The sequence below is a fragment of the Dermacentor silvarum genome, chromosome 1 (genome assembly GCF_013339745.2).
Source record: "Dermacentor silvarum isolate Dsil-2018 chromosome 1, BIME_Dsil_1.4, whole genome shotgun sequence".
NCBI lineage: Eukaryota > Metazoa > Arthropoda > Arachnida > Ixodida > Ixodidae > Dermacentor > Dermacentor silvarum.
Window position 1 is genome coordinate 197,158,912 of NC_051154.1, and position 16,995 is coordinate 197,175,906.

The 16,995-nt window shown below is 46.7% G+C and overlaps 1 protein-coding gene across 1 annotated transcript in view; it reads right to left on the minus strand.

Moving 5' to 3' along the window:
- The window catches only part of LOC125940804 (E3 ubiquitin-protein ligase BRE1A-like), a 17,785-nt gene extending 2,249 nt beyond the window's left edge, over positions 1-15,536 (minus strand). The window contains exons 1-3 of the mRNA XM_049657396.1: positions 14,200-15,536; positions 13,637-13,770; positions 13,127-13,280 (exon numbers count right to left, since the gene is read on the minus strand). Coding sequence (XP_049513353.1) covers positions 13,127-13,280; positions 13,637-13,770; positions 14,200-15,536 — 1,625 coding nt within the window. The remainder of the gene's footprint in view (positions 1-13,126; positions 13,281-13,636; positions 13,771-14,199) is intronic.
- Positions 15,537-16,995: the final 1,459 nt, after the last annotated feature.

Genomic DNA, 16,995 nt, shown 5'->3' on the forward strand with positions numbered 1-16,995 from the left:
TCCGTGTATTTGTGAGCGATTTCTTGAAGCGTCCGACTGTTGTTGATTTGGCCTTGTCGGGCTCGATCAGGCACGCAGGATATGCCCCACGTCTTCGCCGTACTCAGGGTACCCTTGAGCGAGGTGCAAAATTGTACCAAATTTTGCTGCGTCCTCGGTCGCGTAATCTCTCGCTTCTTCTGTTATATGCGCGATTCGTAGACCGAGTTTTCCGGTTTAACCGCTGTCGCTTCCCCCGTTTGAGGAGGCCCTCACGGGCTTCCCACAGGTGTAGAGCCGGCGGTCGACCTCGGGCGTCTCGACCGTGCGCTGGGGGGTTTGCTGGTTTGGATATGGGCGTCTCGGAGGTGCTGCATCCATTCCGCTATGTCCGTTATACTGCTTTCGGGCGGTGGGTACTGCCTGTACGCCTCCCAGTCCGTGAGCCTAATTTCTCCAATTGTTCTTTTGAGTTTCGGGGTGGACACCGGGATGCTGAGGATGTAGTGATCGCTGCCCAGTGTTTCACCCAGGCGCGTCCATAAGTATTCCCTTACATTTTTGACAAATGACAGGTCCGGAAACGTGTCTCGACTAACACTGTTGCCTATTCGGTTGGGTTGGAGGAGGCTGGTTTTCAATTCGAGGCCCGTTTGGTCAACCGCATCGATGAGCGACCTCCCCTTCTGCGTTCATTCTGCGTTCATTTCATTCGAAATAGTGATGAACCGGATCCAGAGGCTCCTTCTATAACTAGCGATGAAGTTAGAAGGGCATTGAAAGACATGACCTGGGGAAAGCTGCTGGAGAAGATGGAATAACAGTAGATTTAATCAAAGACGGAGGAGATATCATGCTTGAAAGCTTGCGGCCCTTTATACGCAATGCCTTACAACTTCAAGTGTACCAGAGAGCTGGAAGAACGCCATAATTATACTTATCCATAAGAAGGGAGACGTTAAAGAATTGAAGAATTACAGACCCAGTAGCTTGCTTTCTGTATTGTATCAAATATTCACCAAAAATTCCCAATAGAATCAGGGCAACACTTGACTTCAGCCAACCAAGAGAACAGGCTGGCTTCAGGAAGGGATATTCTACAATGGATCATATTCATGTCATCAATCAGGTAATCGAGAAATCTGCGGAGTACAATCAACACTTCTCTATATGGCTTTCATAGATTATGAAAAGGCATTCGATTCAGTAGAGATACCAGCAGTCATAGAGGCATTGTGTAATCAAGGAGTACAGGAGGCATACGCGAATATCTTAGCAACATCTACAAGGATTCCACAGCTACCTTGATTCTCCCCAAGAAAAGTAGAAAGTTACCTATCAAGAAAGGGGTCAGGCAAGGAGACACAATCTCTCCAATGCTATTCACTGCCTGCTTAGAAGAAGTATTCAAGCTCTTAGACTGGGAAGGCTTAGGAGTGAGGATCAACGGCGAATATCTCAGCACCTTCGGTTTGCATATGACATTGTCCTATTCAGCAACAATGAAGACGAATTACAGCAAATGATTGAGGACCTTAATCGAGAAAGTGTAAGAATTCGGTTGAAGATGAATATGCAGAAGACAAAGATAATTTTCAATAGCCTGGCAAGGGAACAAGAATACAGGATCGCCAGTCAGCCTCTAGAGTCTGTAAAGGAGTACGTTTATCTAGGTCAATTACTTACAGGGGCCCTGATCACGAGAAAGAAATTTACAGAAGAAAAATTGGGTTGGAGTGCATACGGCAGGCATTGCCAAATCCTGACTGGCAGCTTACCACTGTCGCTGAAAAGAAAAGTGTACAATCATTGCATTCTACCGTGCTAACATATGTGGCAGGAAATTGGAGGTTAACAAAAAGCTCGAGAACAAGTTAAGGACCGCACAAAGAGCGATGGAACGAAAAATGTTAGGATTAACATTAAGAGACAGGAAGAGAGCGGTGTGTATCAGAGATAAACGGGAGTAGCCTATATTCTAGTTGACGTTAAGCGTAAGAAATGGAGCTGGGCAGGCCATGTAATGCGTAGATCGATAACCGGTGAACCATTAGGGTTACAGAATGGATACCAACAGAAGGTAAGCGCAGTCGAAGGCGGCAGAAAACAAGGTGGGATGATGAAGTTAGGAAATTTGCAGGCGCAAGTTGGAATAGGATAGCGCAAGACAGGGGTAATTGGAGATCGCAGGGAGAGGCCTTCGTCCTGCAGTGGACACAAATACAGGCTGATTATGATGATTATGATGACATATATATTGATTTAATAGCATGTACGATAGGAAACAAAAGCACGTGATATTTTGCATTTCGGTTCTGTGAGCTTAACTGCTCAGAACGTTGGTGCTGTGATTGCCGGACCGCTAGCCTAGGAAAATTGTCTCTTGAACACGCACTGCTACCTTACTTTAACCACACTGCATTTAACCCATGGGCAAATTGAGTGCACATACCGTGCACTCAATTTGCATATTCAAAGAAGTTATCAGAAGGAAATCGAAATATCAACCAGTAGTAAAAATATGTGCCCACTGGTGAGAGAAATTTCAGATAGGTGGGCAGTTATTGGAGCAAGAGGTTTGGCATGCCACTGCAGCTTTAGTATATAACAAGAGATCAACGGACGAGAGAAAAGAAAAAAAGGGCGAAATCTTGCACTAGACACAGCGAAGCTGGCCGAAATGCCAACACCGCGTTCCACCGCTTTGCAGTGCCGACAACGCGTTCTAGCAGACCCGCTCCATGAATGCGTCTCGCTCTCATTTTCTTATCTCTCTCCCGAGCATAGCGATAAACTCTTCTTCACCTGGCAGAGCATTGGCACGAGCGCGCGCGAACCCGCCACTTCTGGACGAGGCCGGCGACACTCGAACGCAATCATATGGTTCGCATAAATCCATGATGTGCAAGCGTGGCTGTATAGCGTTGTGGTTGCGACACTCGCCTTGGACCATGGGTACGCGGGTTCAAATCCCGCCTCGGCAAGAAAGTGTTTCTCTTTTATTACTTTATTTATAGCTGATGATGATAGTTTGTTGATACGAACCACAAATTACGGCTGGCCTAAACACCTTCGCCGCTAAAAATGCACATGCATCCACTCGCACAGAACTCGGAAAGGGGCAGCAGTGGCACCATGAAATGAACAAAGCGGGAAGTGGAGCTTTATGGCACTGTCAATAACGAAAAGGGTATCCATCTCTGTAGTGCAGCCAAAAGGACAGAGTTTGGTGTCAAAGGAATGGAAAACATCAGACATCTGTGCGTAATTGAATATGCATTTTGCATTCAATATTATGACCCCAGGCACCTGGTATCCATGTGGCTGCAAAACATTGCAGTTGGCACAGTAAATCGCAGATGCTGTAAATCATTTAACTGATGGGGGGGGGGGGGCGGTGTATAGGAATGATAACTATAAAACAATTCCTTGAAATCGACTATCTTCAGTAAGTTCGAAATAGCCCAGAATGATTATGACATACTCTCTTTGTGAAGTGTGGTAAAGATGTATTCTCGGCAATTCTCTCTCTAAATGCTTTGATGACTGTCTAAATGCACTGAGCATTAATGTAATTTTTAGGCAAGTACATTTTCATAAACGGCTGCAATTGTGCCCTACATGCAAGGGCTCGCTTAAAATTTAAGGAAACTTGCGGTAAGGGCATGTGTCAAGGCTGTCGCTTCAGCACCTAGCAAGGTCTTGTCTATGTGTGTCGTTTACCAAGTATATTTGTTTTGTGTTAAACCCAGAAGATATTTTAACTAACGAGTAAGAGAGCAGGTTCAATTAAATCAGTATCAGTGGACTATTTGTCTCGCCACACATGACAGTGCAAATGCGAAGCTCACTTCATCACTTGGAACAAAGACCAGTTGTCAAGAGAGCTAATGGAAGCCATGTCATTGAAGACCACAGCGACACTTGCGTCGGCTCTCGATTTCACTCAAGGGCAAGGAGAAACATTAGAAGCGTCGACGAGCGTCATGTGACTTTAGACCAAAACAAACACGTGCACTTTCGGACTGACTGAAACCCTGGCATTGCTTGTGAATATATAAAAATATAAAATTATATGTTCTTTGGTCTTGTTTTTTTAGTCTTCAGATTTGACGTGCTCCCTTTCTTGTGTCCGACTATACATTTGTTATCTTCTGTTAGCTTTTTTGCGGCGTTGCTTTCGTGTTATCTTTTTAAGGGGCGTGGTCTGTCTGTACCCATGCATAATAACAAGATGTAAGCATGCAGTGACGTCTTAGGTCAGCTGGTTGCTAGATTTGCTCGAGAATCATTATGCATGAATTTAGCTGTACATTACAGTCAGGTTGAAACAACTAGCTCGGCTGAAACTCGTTTTTTGACCTGTGCACAAAAAAGAAAAAGTGCTTTATTGCTTCGAACAAGCCAACATTTTTTTTTCTTTTTCAAACTAATGTTCCATTACGTATGGTTCGGCAGTTCAGAGCTGCTCCCAGTAGTGTTTGTGTCTGTAAGGCGCAACTGTAAATTTATAAAGCACCTTGAAGATGGAATTATTGAAACTGTATCGCACTCACCACTATATTGTATTCGTTTGTGTATTAAATGTTAAACTGTTGTCAAACAAAGCATGCTGTTGGAACCAATGAAGGGCCAATGTCTTGTCAGGGCAGACAAGAGGATGAAGGCGAAAATGCTCAACAGAACGATGGCTCCAGCAACATTCCTTGCTCAACCACAGTTCTTTTCAGCCTCAAACTTACTTCAAACTTCTCTCGTTTGTATTTGTTAAATTTGCTTTGAATTTAAAGGTACCTTAAGAAGGTTTTTTTTCTCAAAGACTATGTGTAGGCATGATATTTATTTATGCATGCTTTGTTGAGACAGAAGCCGCAATGCGATGTCGCCTTGGTGTTTATGAGGGAAGGGATGATGTGTCACAAAGTATATGCCTTCTCTGGCAGTGTGGAGCCAAGCAACTGCCTGTGTACTATATCTAGTGAGGTACTTAACGAATGCGAGCAATAAAGAGATAAAGTTGAGTTTCTCACGTCACGCTGTCGCGTCATTTTAATCGTTCCTGCCTCGGCAGCTACCGCGTTGCTCGGCTGGTCCGAGTATGTCAAATTGCCGGCATCATCCTGCCAAGCAGGTCCGCTCGGCAACACCACGGTCTGCAATAACTGCTGCTGTGACAGGCCGCTCATCTTGACGAAATATTGGCTGCGAGCTGATGCGCCACTGAATGTGAGAAACGCTATTTGCGCCTGCTTTATTGATGCCAAAATAGTCTCGGTTTCGTTTTTTGCAGCTTGAAACGCCACCTACTTCCTGCATAAAAAAATGTCATGGCGGCTTCCTGTCCGACTTTTGAAATTGAATTAACTCCGGCTCGAACCTTTTTTGTGCTGTTTACACAATGTATTCGTCTTATATATAATAATATCTACGTTACAAGCGTTTTGGTAACCTCTAGAAAGTCGAGCATCAACACTTATCGAACGAATCTTTTTATATGCGTCATACCAGAGGTAAGCAAACCCTCACTGCCTCCTGCATCAACTTGCTGCGACCTGCATGGCTAGCCGATATTTATTGTTACAACTCTTATTTAACGACAACTATTGTCCGTGTGCAGCTGCATAGGACTACCATTGTCCTTCCGTCACGGCATGACGAAAAGGGAAATTGAAGTCACTACGAATTAAAACCGCTGCAACAAGCGGAGACAGGCATTCGCAACCTGCGTTTTCGTTAGCTTCAGTTTTCGCTTAATTTTGAAACAAGATAGCATTTGTTGGTCAGCATCGCTCATTAATATGCTTAGCATGTCTAGGGTACGCCTCTCCATCGGAGAAAATCACAGGTGCGTGTACAGTTTTTGTTGCTATAGTTGTCAACAAACGTCCGTATGGACAATGCAGTTAACGTAGACAAGTTTGTTATTTATTTGGGGGGCGGGGGGGGGAGGAGTAAGGACACGCAATATTTCTGCGAAAGCGAAGTGAAAACAAAGTAGGGTACTCGCGAATTGTTACACAGTGAAGTCCATGCATCCCGGGTGTGATCCCGGATCCATGCACGTGTGCATGGACCCGTAGCGGCTGCACACAACAATAGCCGTTATTTTATTAAGCATGCGCCTTATATGACTGGGTTGTCGGTTGAGTTCAAGGGAGGGTCCCAGTTCGCATGCTAAAATTGTATTTGCCTATATTCACCTCTTGGAAGATCGGTGGCTACACAGTTTCAGAAAGCAGGTGCTGACATATCATATGACAGCAGATTGGTGCACAGTAAATGTCTGAAGCGGCATCGTTGGTACTAGTGTGTGAAAGCAAGTAAATCTAACTGCCTGCATGTTTCTAAATGACATCAATAAAATGCCAAGTGAGATTTCTAGAAATTTATTCAAAAAGTATTTGAAAACTATTCGGACTTTTGAGTGTTAGCTATCCAATGCGATGGCGTAGTCGAATACTGACATTTGATTCAAGGATCAAACCGAAAAGGGAAGTTTTCGAATTGTTATTCGCAAGTTTGTAATATTCACTCACCCAATAAATATTTATATGCTTTACGTACAACACTTAACTCTATTTAAATTATCACATTTTACCCTACTGACTTGGTGCTCTAGTACCCAACCATCAAAATCATTTCGTCTCCCTGTAATCTTGCAACAATAGCACATGCAAACAAATTTGTACGCATAAAACTGATAGTACCAGCAAAGGACTTATTGCTTTGTTAGCATCCCTTTCAGTCAGAAAAATCAGTTGTAACAACCCAGAATAAAGGACAAGCTCCTTCCTCAAAGAGGCCTGCACTGTGTCTTATCTGTCTCTCTCTCTCTCTCACTGCACCAAACTAATAATTAAAAAAGAGTTGCATATCGGAGGAAAGGTGCTGTCATGCAGTACCTCTTTGCGCAAGAAAAACACTAATGAGGGTAACCAGTTGATGTATTTGCGAGATAAGTGTACACCCTTCAGGTGAGAGAAAGAAGACTCACCATGATTGGCTGGGATGTAACGTACCAATGCAGGCACGATGGGAGAATGCATGAGCAGCGATGCTCGATGGGCACAAGAATGCTGACTCTGTTTGACTGAACGTACAAACTGGTGTTATTGTAACTCGTACTTTTAATAGAACAGCGCAAACAGTAAGCAGCTTGAAACAGCGAACGTTTGGAACTCAGTGCTTTGCACTGTTTCGCTATCCTCGCGTCTCTGCTGTTCTCATCAAAGTAACTAGCTCTAGCTTATTCAACATCCATCGAGCATTATCTTCATAATCATACTACAGCTGGACTTGAGATATGGTTGCTTCGCCTAAACTGGCAAAACAGCTTTGCACATAAGGTGGTAATGCTGTAATGGGGAAATTTCGGCTAGCTGGTGAACATTCATAGACGAAACAGCAGTAAGTCAGATAAGGAATAAGTAAGGTACCAGGTTGTTTAGTGACCTGGAAATGTCAGTAAAATTCTAAACACCTGGGAAAGTCAAGGAATCGTCTGGCAGTTTTTTATTTTAATGAGTGCGGGAAAATGACTGATTAAACTACCCGAGTTGCGAATTCATGTAGGTCGGTTAACCCGCAAAGTATGACACCATGAGGTTCCTATGTGGCATAAACCAGATCTGCTGTGATGAAGGGAGCTTCTGCTGTGCAGCTGAAAAAAGTCCGTTCTATTTAAGAAGCTGTGACAAAAGCCTAAATTTCTAATTAAGTGCACGGCACTTATTATACATTCAACTGGTTGATTTCGAGCACTGTAAATGACTATGACTCGCTAAAAAGATTAACACCTAAAACTACTGGAATGGGTACGCACGTGGCCACTAAGTGAATGAAACACTAAAGGATGATGGTAGAAATCATAATCACGAGCAGACCTAAGACGTTCGCCTTAAGGTCTTTTAGTGTACCTAAAGGAACTCCTGAGGACTCATGACATGAATGTCATGACATGCGTGTCATGTAGGTCATGAAAGAGTCCGTCTACGTCTTGGTGCTCTCATGGTCGTTTCGTTAACTTGGTAGGCTCCCTGCACACTGCTGCGCCATAACATGGATTCCCACAGGGCGTGAGATCTGCCGTTTTTTTTTTTTTTACAGTCTCGCCGTGTTTGCAACCTATTAAACGGGGTGCCCCACGTGGTACCACACTTTTCTCTTCAACGAACGCAGCAGATGTACATATATCTCTACGTGTAATTGAGCTATGCCGTTCCTTTATTTGCTTCATTCATTGTCGTATGATCGGGCACCGGATAGCTGAAAGCGGCCGTTTATAATATACAAGCTGCTCAGTTGAGCGGACATACGTTTGGAACGGAATCACATTATGTATGAAATATAGGATAATCGTTAACATGTTTGTCTTGAAAATCAGATTTGAGAATGGTTTATTTGTTTACACCCCTAGAAGAAAGACGAAGAACGCAGCGACCTGCTTTCTTCTTTTTTTAATTTAAACAAATTCTTTGGTTATACGTGGCAAAACCACGATATGATTATCAGGCACCCGGTTTAGTTTTCACCACCTGGGGTTATTTAACGTGCACCTAAATAGAAGTACACGAGTGTTCTTCCATTCATTCCAATCGAATTCCGCGACCTGCAAGGATTGAACCCGCGAGCTCCAGTTTAGGAGCGCAACGCCGTATTACTATATAGCCACTAATTAGGCTACCGCGCTGGCTTTCTTTCTTTCTTTCTTTTTTTTTGAAGTGGCGACTGAAAAAAAGATACCAAGTACGGCTTATCGCTAAAGATTAGCATATAGAATGACTAACTAAAACCGTTTTCGGCGCTCGAGGTCCGACTTGCAATAAATGACCCCGTACCAATTACTCTGCATTCTGTTACGCGAGGAAGGCGGAAACTTGAATGGAATTTTGAGCTCCAGTTTACTTGTTTTTTTTTAATTTATAACAATGCTTCCCGTAAATCTGAGTACAAGGCGCCGGATGGGGCAGATATGTTTTGTTTGTGTGAAGTGGTAAGCAGGAAGGTTAAATATGTTTCTCCGTCTGCGTTTCGCTAGACGTTACTGATGGAAAAGTACATGCGCAACAATCAATACACACGAGATATACATGCTGCTTGAAGAACGAGAAAATATTTTGTTGTCCACAGGGAACCATACAATAACATAGTAGAATGAAAGCCGACATGGCGGCCGCAATGCACGCGCGATCACCGAGCGGCATTAAAAATAAAAGAAAAAAGATAAGGAAATGAATTATTCTTATGGCATTAATACATGTCATATGGAATTATGAACACCATTTGGGTGGTCTGAACGAAAATACCTGCGCGCGAAGTAGAACGAATGACCCTGCCGAGCCGTATGGCCACCAGCAGTATTCAACGGCGCAACCTTGATGCGGCCCAATCCACTTCGATCGCAGCGCCGCCACAGTATTTTTCCACGTCGAGCGCCTCACTGCAAAACATGCGCCCGCCCCAGCCGGTCGTCCCACTCGGCGGCATGGGTCGGCGCACTCACTCATGAGTGCACTCACACTCACTCGCACTCATTCAAAGGCGTGAGTGCGAGTGCGAGTGAGTGCCAGTGAATGTGAGTGCAAGCGAGTGTGAGTGAGTGGAGGTGAGTGCGAGTGAGTGTGAGTGGAGGGGAGTGCGAGTGAGTGCCAGTGAGTGTGAGTGGCGGTGAGTGTGAGTGAGTGCCAGTGAGTGTGAGTGGAGGTGAGTGCGAGTGAGTGTGAGGGGAGGGAGTGACAATGAGTGTGAGCGAAGGTGAGAGCGAGTGAGTGTGAGTGGATGTGAGTGCCAGTGAGTGTTAGTGAGTGCCAATGAGTGTGAGTGGGAGTGAGTGTGAATGTAGTGAGTGCCTGTGAGTGAGTGGAGATGAGTGTGAATGTGACTATGTGCTGTGTGAGTGGAGCTGAGTGTGAACGTGACTGAGTGCTGTGAGTGTGAATGTGATGAGTGCTTCTGGGTGTATAATGGTAAGTGTAACGTGAGTGTTAGTGCAAGAGAGTGTGAACATGAGTGAGTGCTTGTGAATGGGAGTGTGAACGTGGTGAGTGCTTGAACGATAAGCAGATGTTATATCGGTTCACCTTGCTTGCGGCAAAATGGACGCACGTTGTGTGTACAAGCTCACTCGCGGTGATAACTTATCGCGCTACCGCATTGCACACCAACATAGAAACCACTGACTAAGGTCATAATAATCCTATGTTCAGGCATGAGTGAGACAATGTATAGTGAAATGGGCGGTATTTGATCTGGCAGGCGTTGGTTGCGGGAGTTGGGGGATGTTGAGGCTGGACTTGGGAGTAACTGGAGGGTTTATTTACATTATATACAGTGAAAATATACAAAGTAATAAGCAGCCATACAGTGATCGACGGCCGGCAGCATATCGGACGCTGCGGCCCGTGGCAAGAAGAGGAATCCCTCGCTCCTCGATTTGTCGCTCTTTTAACGCCTTCGGTCTCTCGGAATTCCTCGAAGTCCGTTGACATCCCTCGGGGTCCCGTCCTTTTCACCCAAAGTTCGAGCCCGTTGAGGTGTCGTCATTTTCTCCCCTGTTATTGGCCCGTTCGAGTGTCGTCATATTCGGCCAGTGGACACACTCCGAGGGCGCCATTGTCCGATGGTTGATTTGCCTCCGGCGTTGCCTCCTCGCCTGGAAGCGCTCGGCAGAAGAAGACGGAATGTTCTCGGAACAATCCTCCAGAGCTGCAAAACCGCTTTGCTCTCGACCAAGGCCTCCTACCGGGAACCGTGCCCCTCTCCCGCTGCACTTTCTGGAAGAGTCAAGCAGGATGAGAGGCAATAGCTTGACGTGCTAAACTTGAGGTGGGGTGTCGTCAACCTGTCTGACGGGTCTGGTAGCATGGTTGATGCGCCTCGGCGCACCATAATTGGAACGCCACTGCCTTTTGAGGTGGTGGGGAAACTTGATTGATTCCGGGAAAGGGGTCCGTATCTAACAGCTCCTCCTCGCCCCGGAAGTTCGGAATGACCGGTGAACTCATTTCGCTGGCAATGAAGAACGCTGATGAAGCCTCTAGTACACTGGCAACGAGGCCTCGTGTGACGAATTTCTGGATCCCGGGCCCTGGAGAACGTACGTCAAACAGACGAAACAACACAGCGCTGCACCACGTATAAGCGCAGGCTCGTCAACTTTGACCCGCCAGGCTGTTAGTTTATCAAAATCAACCCGGTGTTTTTTTCCCCCAATTTTGATACAGCAATTCCAACCACCTTTCAAAACAGCTTCCCATATCCCCTCGAATCCTGACAAGCCCAGAATGCTATTGTCGTCGCAAAAGAATCGGGAGGAAACGGAACAATCAATGGAAACAACCATTTAATCATAACCAAGCGAAGTTTTGAAGCAACGAGGATTACTGCAGCTCACAAGGCAATTACATGCCTCGTTATTCAAAGGAAGGAAGGTTACACGTATAACCAAACAAAACTTCCATAAATATCCAATGCTTCAAAACATCTTAGGCGGCCTCACTTCACGAACAGCCTGTTCATAAACTGTCACGATGGCGACTTTTTCGCACGTACTGATGACAATGAACAGCCTCGCCAACCTAAGGATGCATAATTAAATCGCTCGAATTTTGCTGGCACTATTCTTAATGCCTTCTTTCGTCTCAAGCAGACGTTTTCTATCACTTTTTCAGGTTTTCTTCCCTTTTGTCCCCACAGGACAATATCTTAAGTGAACAACAAAATTAAAGTTGCGTAATTTACGCACTCACAAGAACCTTTACAAGAAACCACGTCTGCTATTAACTAATTGTATGCACGCTTAATATAAAACTCAGAACACTGCCGCCCTTCAACACACACGAGCGACCCAGTCACAAAAGTTCTAGTTCCTTCTGTCCACACAGGACACGTGCTAAGTGGTATCGTCCCAACGCTTCTCCGTGCAAATTATGTAATTACGGAAAACTAACGCGCTTAACCTAATGGTAACTTGGAAAACATTACTAACAAAAGGGTTAACTAACACACACGCGCGTTACCAAAGGCTTTTAACAAATGACCTAGGACGCTTCAGGTCGCTCACACCACAAAAAAAAACCCTAAATACTAATTGATGATTATTTCGCGAACGCTTAACTCAAAGCGCATCTTTCAAACTACGGCAGCTTTTCAAACTAAGAAATAAACGAAGCTCACAACTTACATCTTGAAAGAAGCTAGAATCTCAAATCGCGAAAACTCATTGCTCAAAAAGCTCAAGCAAAACAGAATGTTTGCCTCTACGGAACTGTTCTTTTTGTCTACTGTTCCGACTGTTTTGACGACTCGTCTTTTAAGCCGTACACGAGGTGGTCGCGCGCTGAAAGCTATTCTAGCTAACCAGGGAAAACAAAAGGCCCTGACAGCCCATCACTCTTTCGAGACGTCACGGTCCCCTGTCAATTTGTGTCCTGGCGACACGCTGTCCCAATGACAATGGCTGACCGCGTCGCGTCTCCCTGCCACCTCGTCTCGTCCTGCCCTTTTGCGTTCCCTCGGACTGCATGCTGCACCGCGGAAAGATCGGCGAAACGACGGGTCCGATAATGGCCCCTTTCCCTTTGTCCGTGGAGAACATGCTTTGCTGATATTCTTTTTGTACGGTGGCTCGGACGCGCTTGAATGGAACACGTCGCCCACGGCGATCGCGCCTTTCCTTTCTTTGCGCCATGCCTTTCTGCGGTTTTCGCCGTTTTCGGCTCCGCTACATTCTTCACCGCAATCTTATCTTTACATCGCTGCTTTCTACGGCGCTTTTTCCTATTTCTCCTTTCTGAGCCATGTGCCCGCGCCTCGTGCGTGCTGACCGTTGTTACTTATATCATCGGTCCGGATCACCGTCTCACGAGCACCGTCATAGTGATTATCAATTAAATCATCTCTCCCTTTGCCTTGACTGGCGGACAGCTCGACCGATTCTGGTACAATGCAGCAGGCTTTACTCGAGCTACGCAACTCGCTCTTCTGCGAACTGCGCACTACTACTTTGTCCAGCTCATTCTGTGTATCGGCACACAGCACTGCGGTCTCGATCGCTGTCTCACTCGCACAGTCTGAACGATTCTCGCTCATTTGGCTATCTGGACTGGCGGACAGCTTAACTGATCCCTGAACAATGCAGTTGTCTGACCTTGAGCTACTCAGCTCGCACTCTTGAGGTCTACCCTCAACTACATCGTCCAGCCTGCACTGCGCTCTGGCACTCAGCCCTGACTCGACATTGGTGTTCATGTCTGTCGGGTCAGCAGCATTCACTATTTGGTTAACGACCTTGTTACCACTACCTGCGACGCACACATGCGGTGACTGTGCCAATTCATTCACAGCTGGCCTAGCTGTCTCTACAGTGCTCTGTTGGAACGGCACCTCGTCGCTCTCACTACGGCCTTCAACGGCCTCTGTTGCCACTAAGGCATCGTTAGCATATAACACTTTCTGTTCACTTATGAACGTGCCGCTAATCTCACATGAGTTACTCATCTTTCGGCTTTTGACGAAAATATGCTAGCGAGTTCCTCATACTTTAGCTGCGCATTACCTACATATTTGTTTGGCTGGTGTTGTCTTTGTTCGATCAACGCTTGAATCTCATTGTTCAAGGCTGCCATTACTTTTTTGTACTCTTGCCGTTCTCGCTCACGTTCACTCTCGCGCTCTCGTTCTTGGCGCTCACGCTCTTGGCGCTCACGTTCCTTCTCACGTGCTTGACGCTCACGCTCCTGCGTTTCCTGTACTACCTCCCAAGCAATCTCAATGCTTTCATCATCAAAGCCACTGTTAGAGTACGTGGCACACGGAACAGCCGACAAAAACTCGAGACTCAGAGAGGCGTTATTAGCGTCCACCTCAACCCTGAAACGTCCAAGATGGCAGGCTAGTCCCTTCGAACGCGCTCCCGGGCTCCCTGGTCCGATGCTCGTTCTCTTCTTTCTTGTAGGATGAACGCGGGAAATTCAACACATTCCCGGCCGCGAAGTGCAGTCATGCCTGTTGTTCAAGCGGAAACAGTCTTTGGATGGCCCTTGTCATGAGGCCGTCTTGTCGCTGTATCTTGCAAGAGCGAACGTGTCCATCTTCTCCTGCGTAGACTTCAATCATCCTTGCATATTGCTCCCTGATGACTTGTTGCTTTAGTTGCTCCACTGCATGCTCATACTCTGACAGCTTGCTTCTGAGAAAACTGTTCTCCTCATTTTGGGCTGCCTGCTCGTGGCTCCTGCTTGCACCTCCTGCTTCATGTTTCCCATCTCGGTAGAGAGCCTTTCGAGGGCAATGTCTGTCTGGCAGCGCTGCTCCCGAGATGTGGCAAGCAAGTGCTCCAGACTGGTTGCGTCGGAGCGTGCCGTAGCTACTTCGGTACGTGCCGGAGAAAGATCCTCCTCTAGGCGCCTCAAGTGCCCAGAAATCTGATTGTTGATAGTTTGTTCTTTGGCGAGCTGGTCCTGAAGCGATTCCACTTGCTCGACGAGCCTTGCGCGCATGTCTGTGCTCTTCTGAAGTTCCTCCTTCAGCCGACTTCTCTCGGCAGCGCTGTGCTGCAGGGACTCTTGCAAGGCTGCCATAGTTGCTCCCAGTGAAGCCAGCTTCTGCTCCTGCTCTGTCGTCACACTCATGTTTCGTGCAAGCTGCTGACGCAGGCTATTGAGTGTGGCATCACTGCTGTCTTGTTCTTTCTGGCTCTGCTCGGCCAGAGTCAGCAGATCAGCGTTGGCCGAGATAAGGGATCGGTACTGGTCCAAAATATCTTCCTTCTCTCGATCCCTTGTACGCAGGAGCTCTTCTATTTTGGTCACTTTAATCACATACTCCTGGATTTGAAGTTCAAAGTCTCTCTTCTGTTGTACAGCATTCTCCAAGTCAGATGCCATGTTCTTGTGCTCTTTCGCCAGAAGCGTAAAGTTCTCATGAAGCCTCTGGTTTTCTTGCAGAAGGTGGGAATGGGACTCGGCTGCTGATGCAGCTTCTGCTTCCAACTCTCTCACTCGGCATGTGAGCCTCACGACATCACTCTCCTTGCTATTTAGGTTGACTTGCAGTTTGTCAATGAGTGATTCTGTAGCTCGGCATGTGAAGTGGGCAATCTGTGTATCTTTATCCTTTTCCTTGAGTTTTTCAGTGAGCAGGGCAAGCTGGCGAGCCTGGCTGTCCCTCTCCACAAGCAAGTGATCACGCTGCTTGAGCAGGTTCTCCACTGTGGCTGTCAGCTTGTCGACTTCCCTCTGGAGCAAATCCAGCCGACTCAACAACTGCTTATCTTCTGCGGACAGTTGGCTTGCTTGCAGATTCATGACTCGTGAGTTGACTGGCTTTGACGACATGTGCTCGGTGCTCCCTTGAAAGATCCATCCCAGCTTTGAGTTCATAGCGATGAGTGTTTCCTCGTTTCCCGGTCTGGAGAGTTCACCTGTCATCACCGCCCACAGCTGGTCTGAGCCAATTAGTACACTTACTCCGTTTTCTCTTTCAATGGACGGGTGGATCAGTTCATCGGCGATATCGTGGCCGGTTCCTTTGAATGATGTGACGAACGAAGAAGTCATCGTGTTGGCTGATCTGTCTTGGCAAATGTGGGGTATCTCGATGGCTCTCAATGCAACTTCAACGTCGGAATGCTGACTTCGGAGGTGAAGCTCGACGATGCGAAATCTTTTCGGTGTGCAACTGCTCACACTGGCGAAAGTGTTTATTGCTATGGTATCAAAGCCAAGACACCTCAACTTTAACCGCCTTGAAAGAGCTTCTGTTACGAACGTACGTTCACTTCCTCCGTCGAACACGCCTCTGATGTAACGGCATGAATAATCTGTCACTGCCCATGCTCGGAAAGTCTGTAGGAGCACGCACGTCAAAGTGTCACTTCTTCCGTTGCTCTTAGTTGTAGCTGCGCACACAGTCGTACTGCTGCCTTTCACGTCTTCATGGGCCTTTAGGTTTTGTTTATCTGGGTCGCAAATACTAGACGCATGACGACCTCTGCAGCTGGAGCACGCAATTCTCCGTCTGCAATCCCTTGCACGGTGGCCTGTAATGGTGCATCAAAAGCACCGCATGTCGGCGGCGAGAAGTTTCTTCTTCTCTGACAGCGATAGGTCTGTACGGCAAGACTCCGTCAAATGCTGCGTTGACTTGCAGAAAATGCAGCCCGTATCCGGAGGTGTTTTTGAAGCTTGGTTATGAAGCACTGATGACGTTGGGATCGCACTGTCAAACCGGCGGTTCTTATTGTCTCTAGGATGAGTCGCCTCGTCCTATAGTTTTTGCTCCCCAAAGTCACTCTTTTCTAGGCTTTCCAGTTCAATAGAGACGAACTGCAGCAGACGCTCTAGCTCCGTGGCTTGCTGAACGTTGACATTGGCGGAACTTGCAGCTTGTGTAGCGCAAGATCTGTGATACGCTACGACAATGTCATGTGGCAGTGCCCTGAGAAGAACGTCGCATAGCATCGACGAGAAAGACGACTTGCTCACGCCAAGCGCCTCCAGTCCCCGCGTGTTAATGAGCACCTGGCCGTACAACTTGCGAAGTTTTGTTACTTCATTAGAAGAACGCACAGGAGTGAGCCTTCGAAGCCTTGAGAAATACTCCTGCTCCAATCGCTTCTTGTCCCCGAAACGTCTTTTTAGCATGTCCAAGGCGTCAACGTCATACGCTTCGGTGGTAGGCAGCCCCGCTATAGTTGTCGCCGCGTCTCCTTTCAAAAATAACCTCAGGTAGTTGAATTTGTCGGTAGCTGTAGGAGTTCCGTTCTGGTTGATGATCTGGTCGAATTGCTCCCAGAACGCGTTCCACTTGCACATATCACCATCGAAAGCATTAATTACCAGCTTTGGCAACTTGACTCCTGGCCTTTCAGAATGCCCCGTGGCCACCGGCATGTCGCGAACATCGACTGGCGATGACAATGAAGTGGTTTCAGACTGCTGGCGGCGTTTGCTCTGGAGCTCGGCTAAGATGCGGGTCGCGTTCTCCTCATACTCAATTACGGTTGCGTAATCCGCC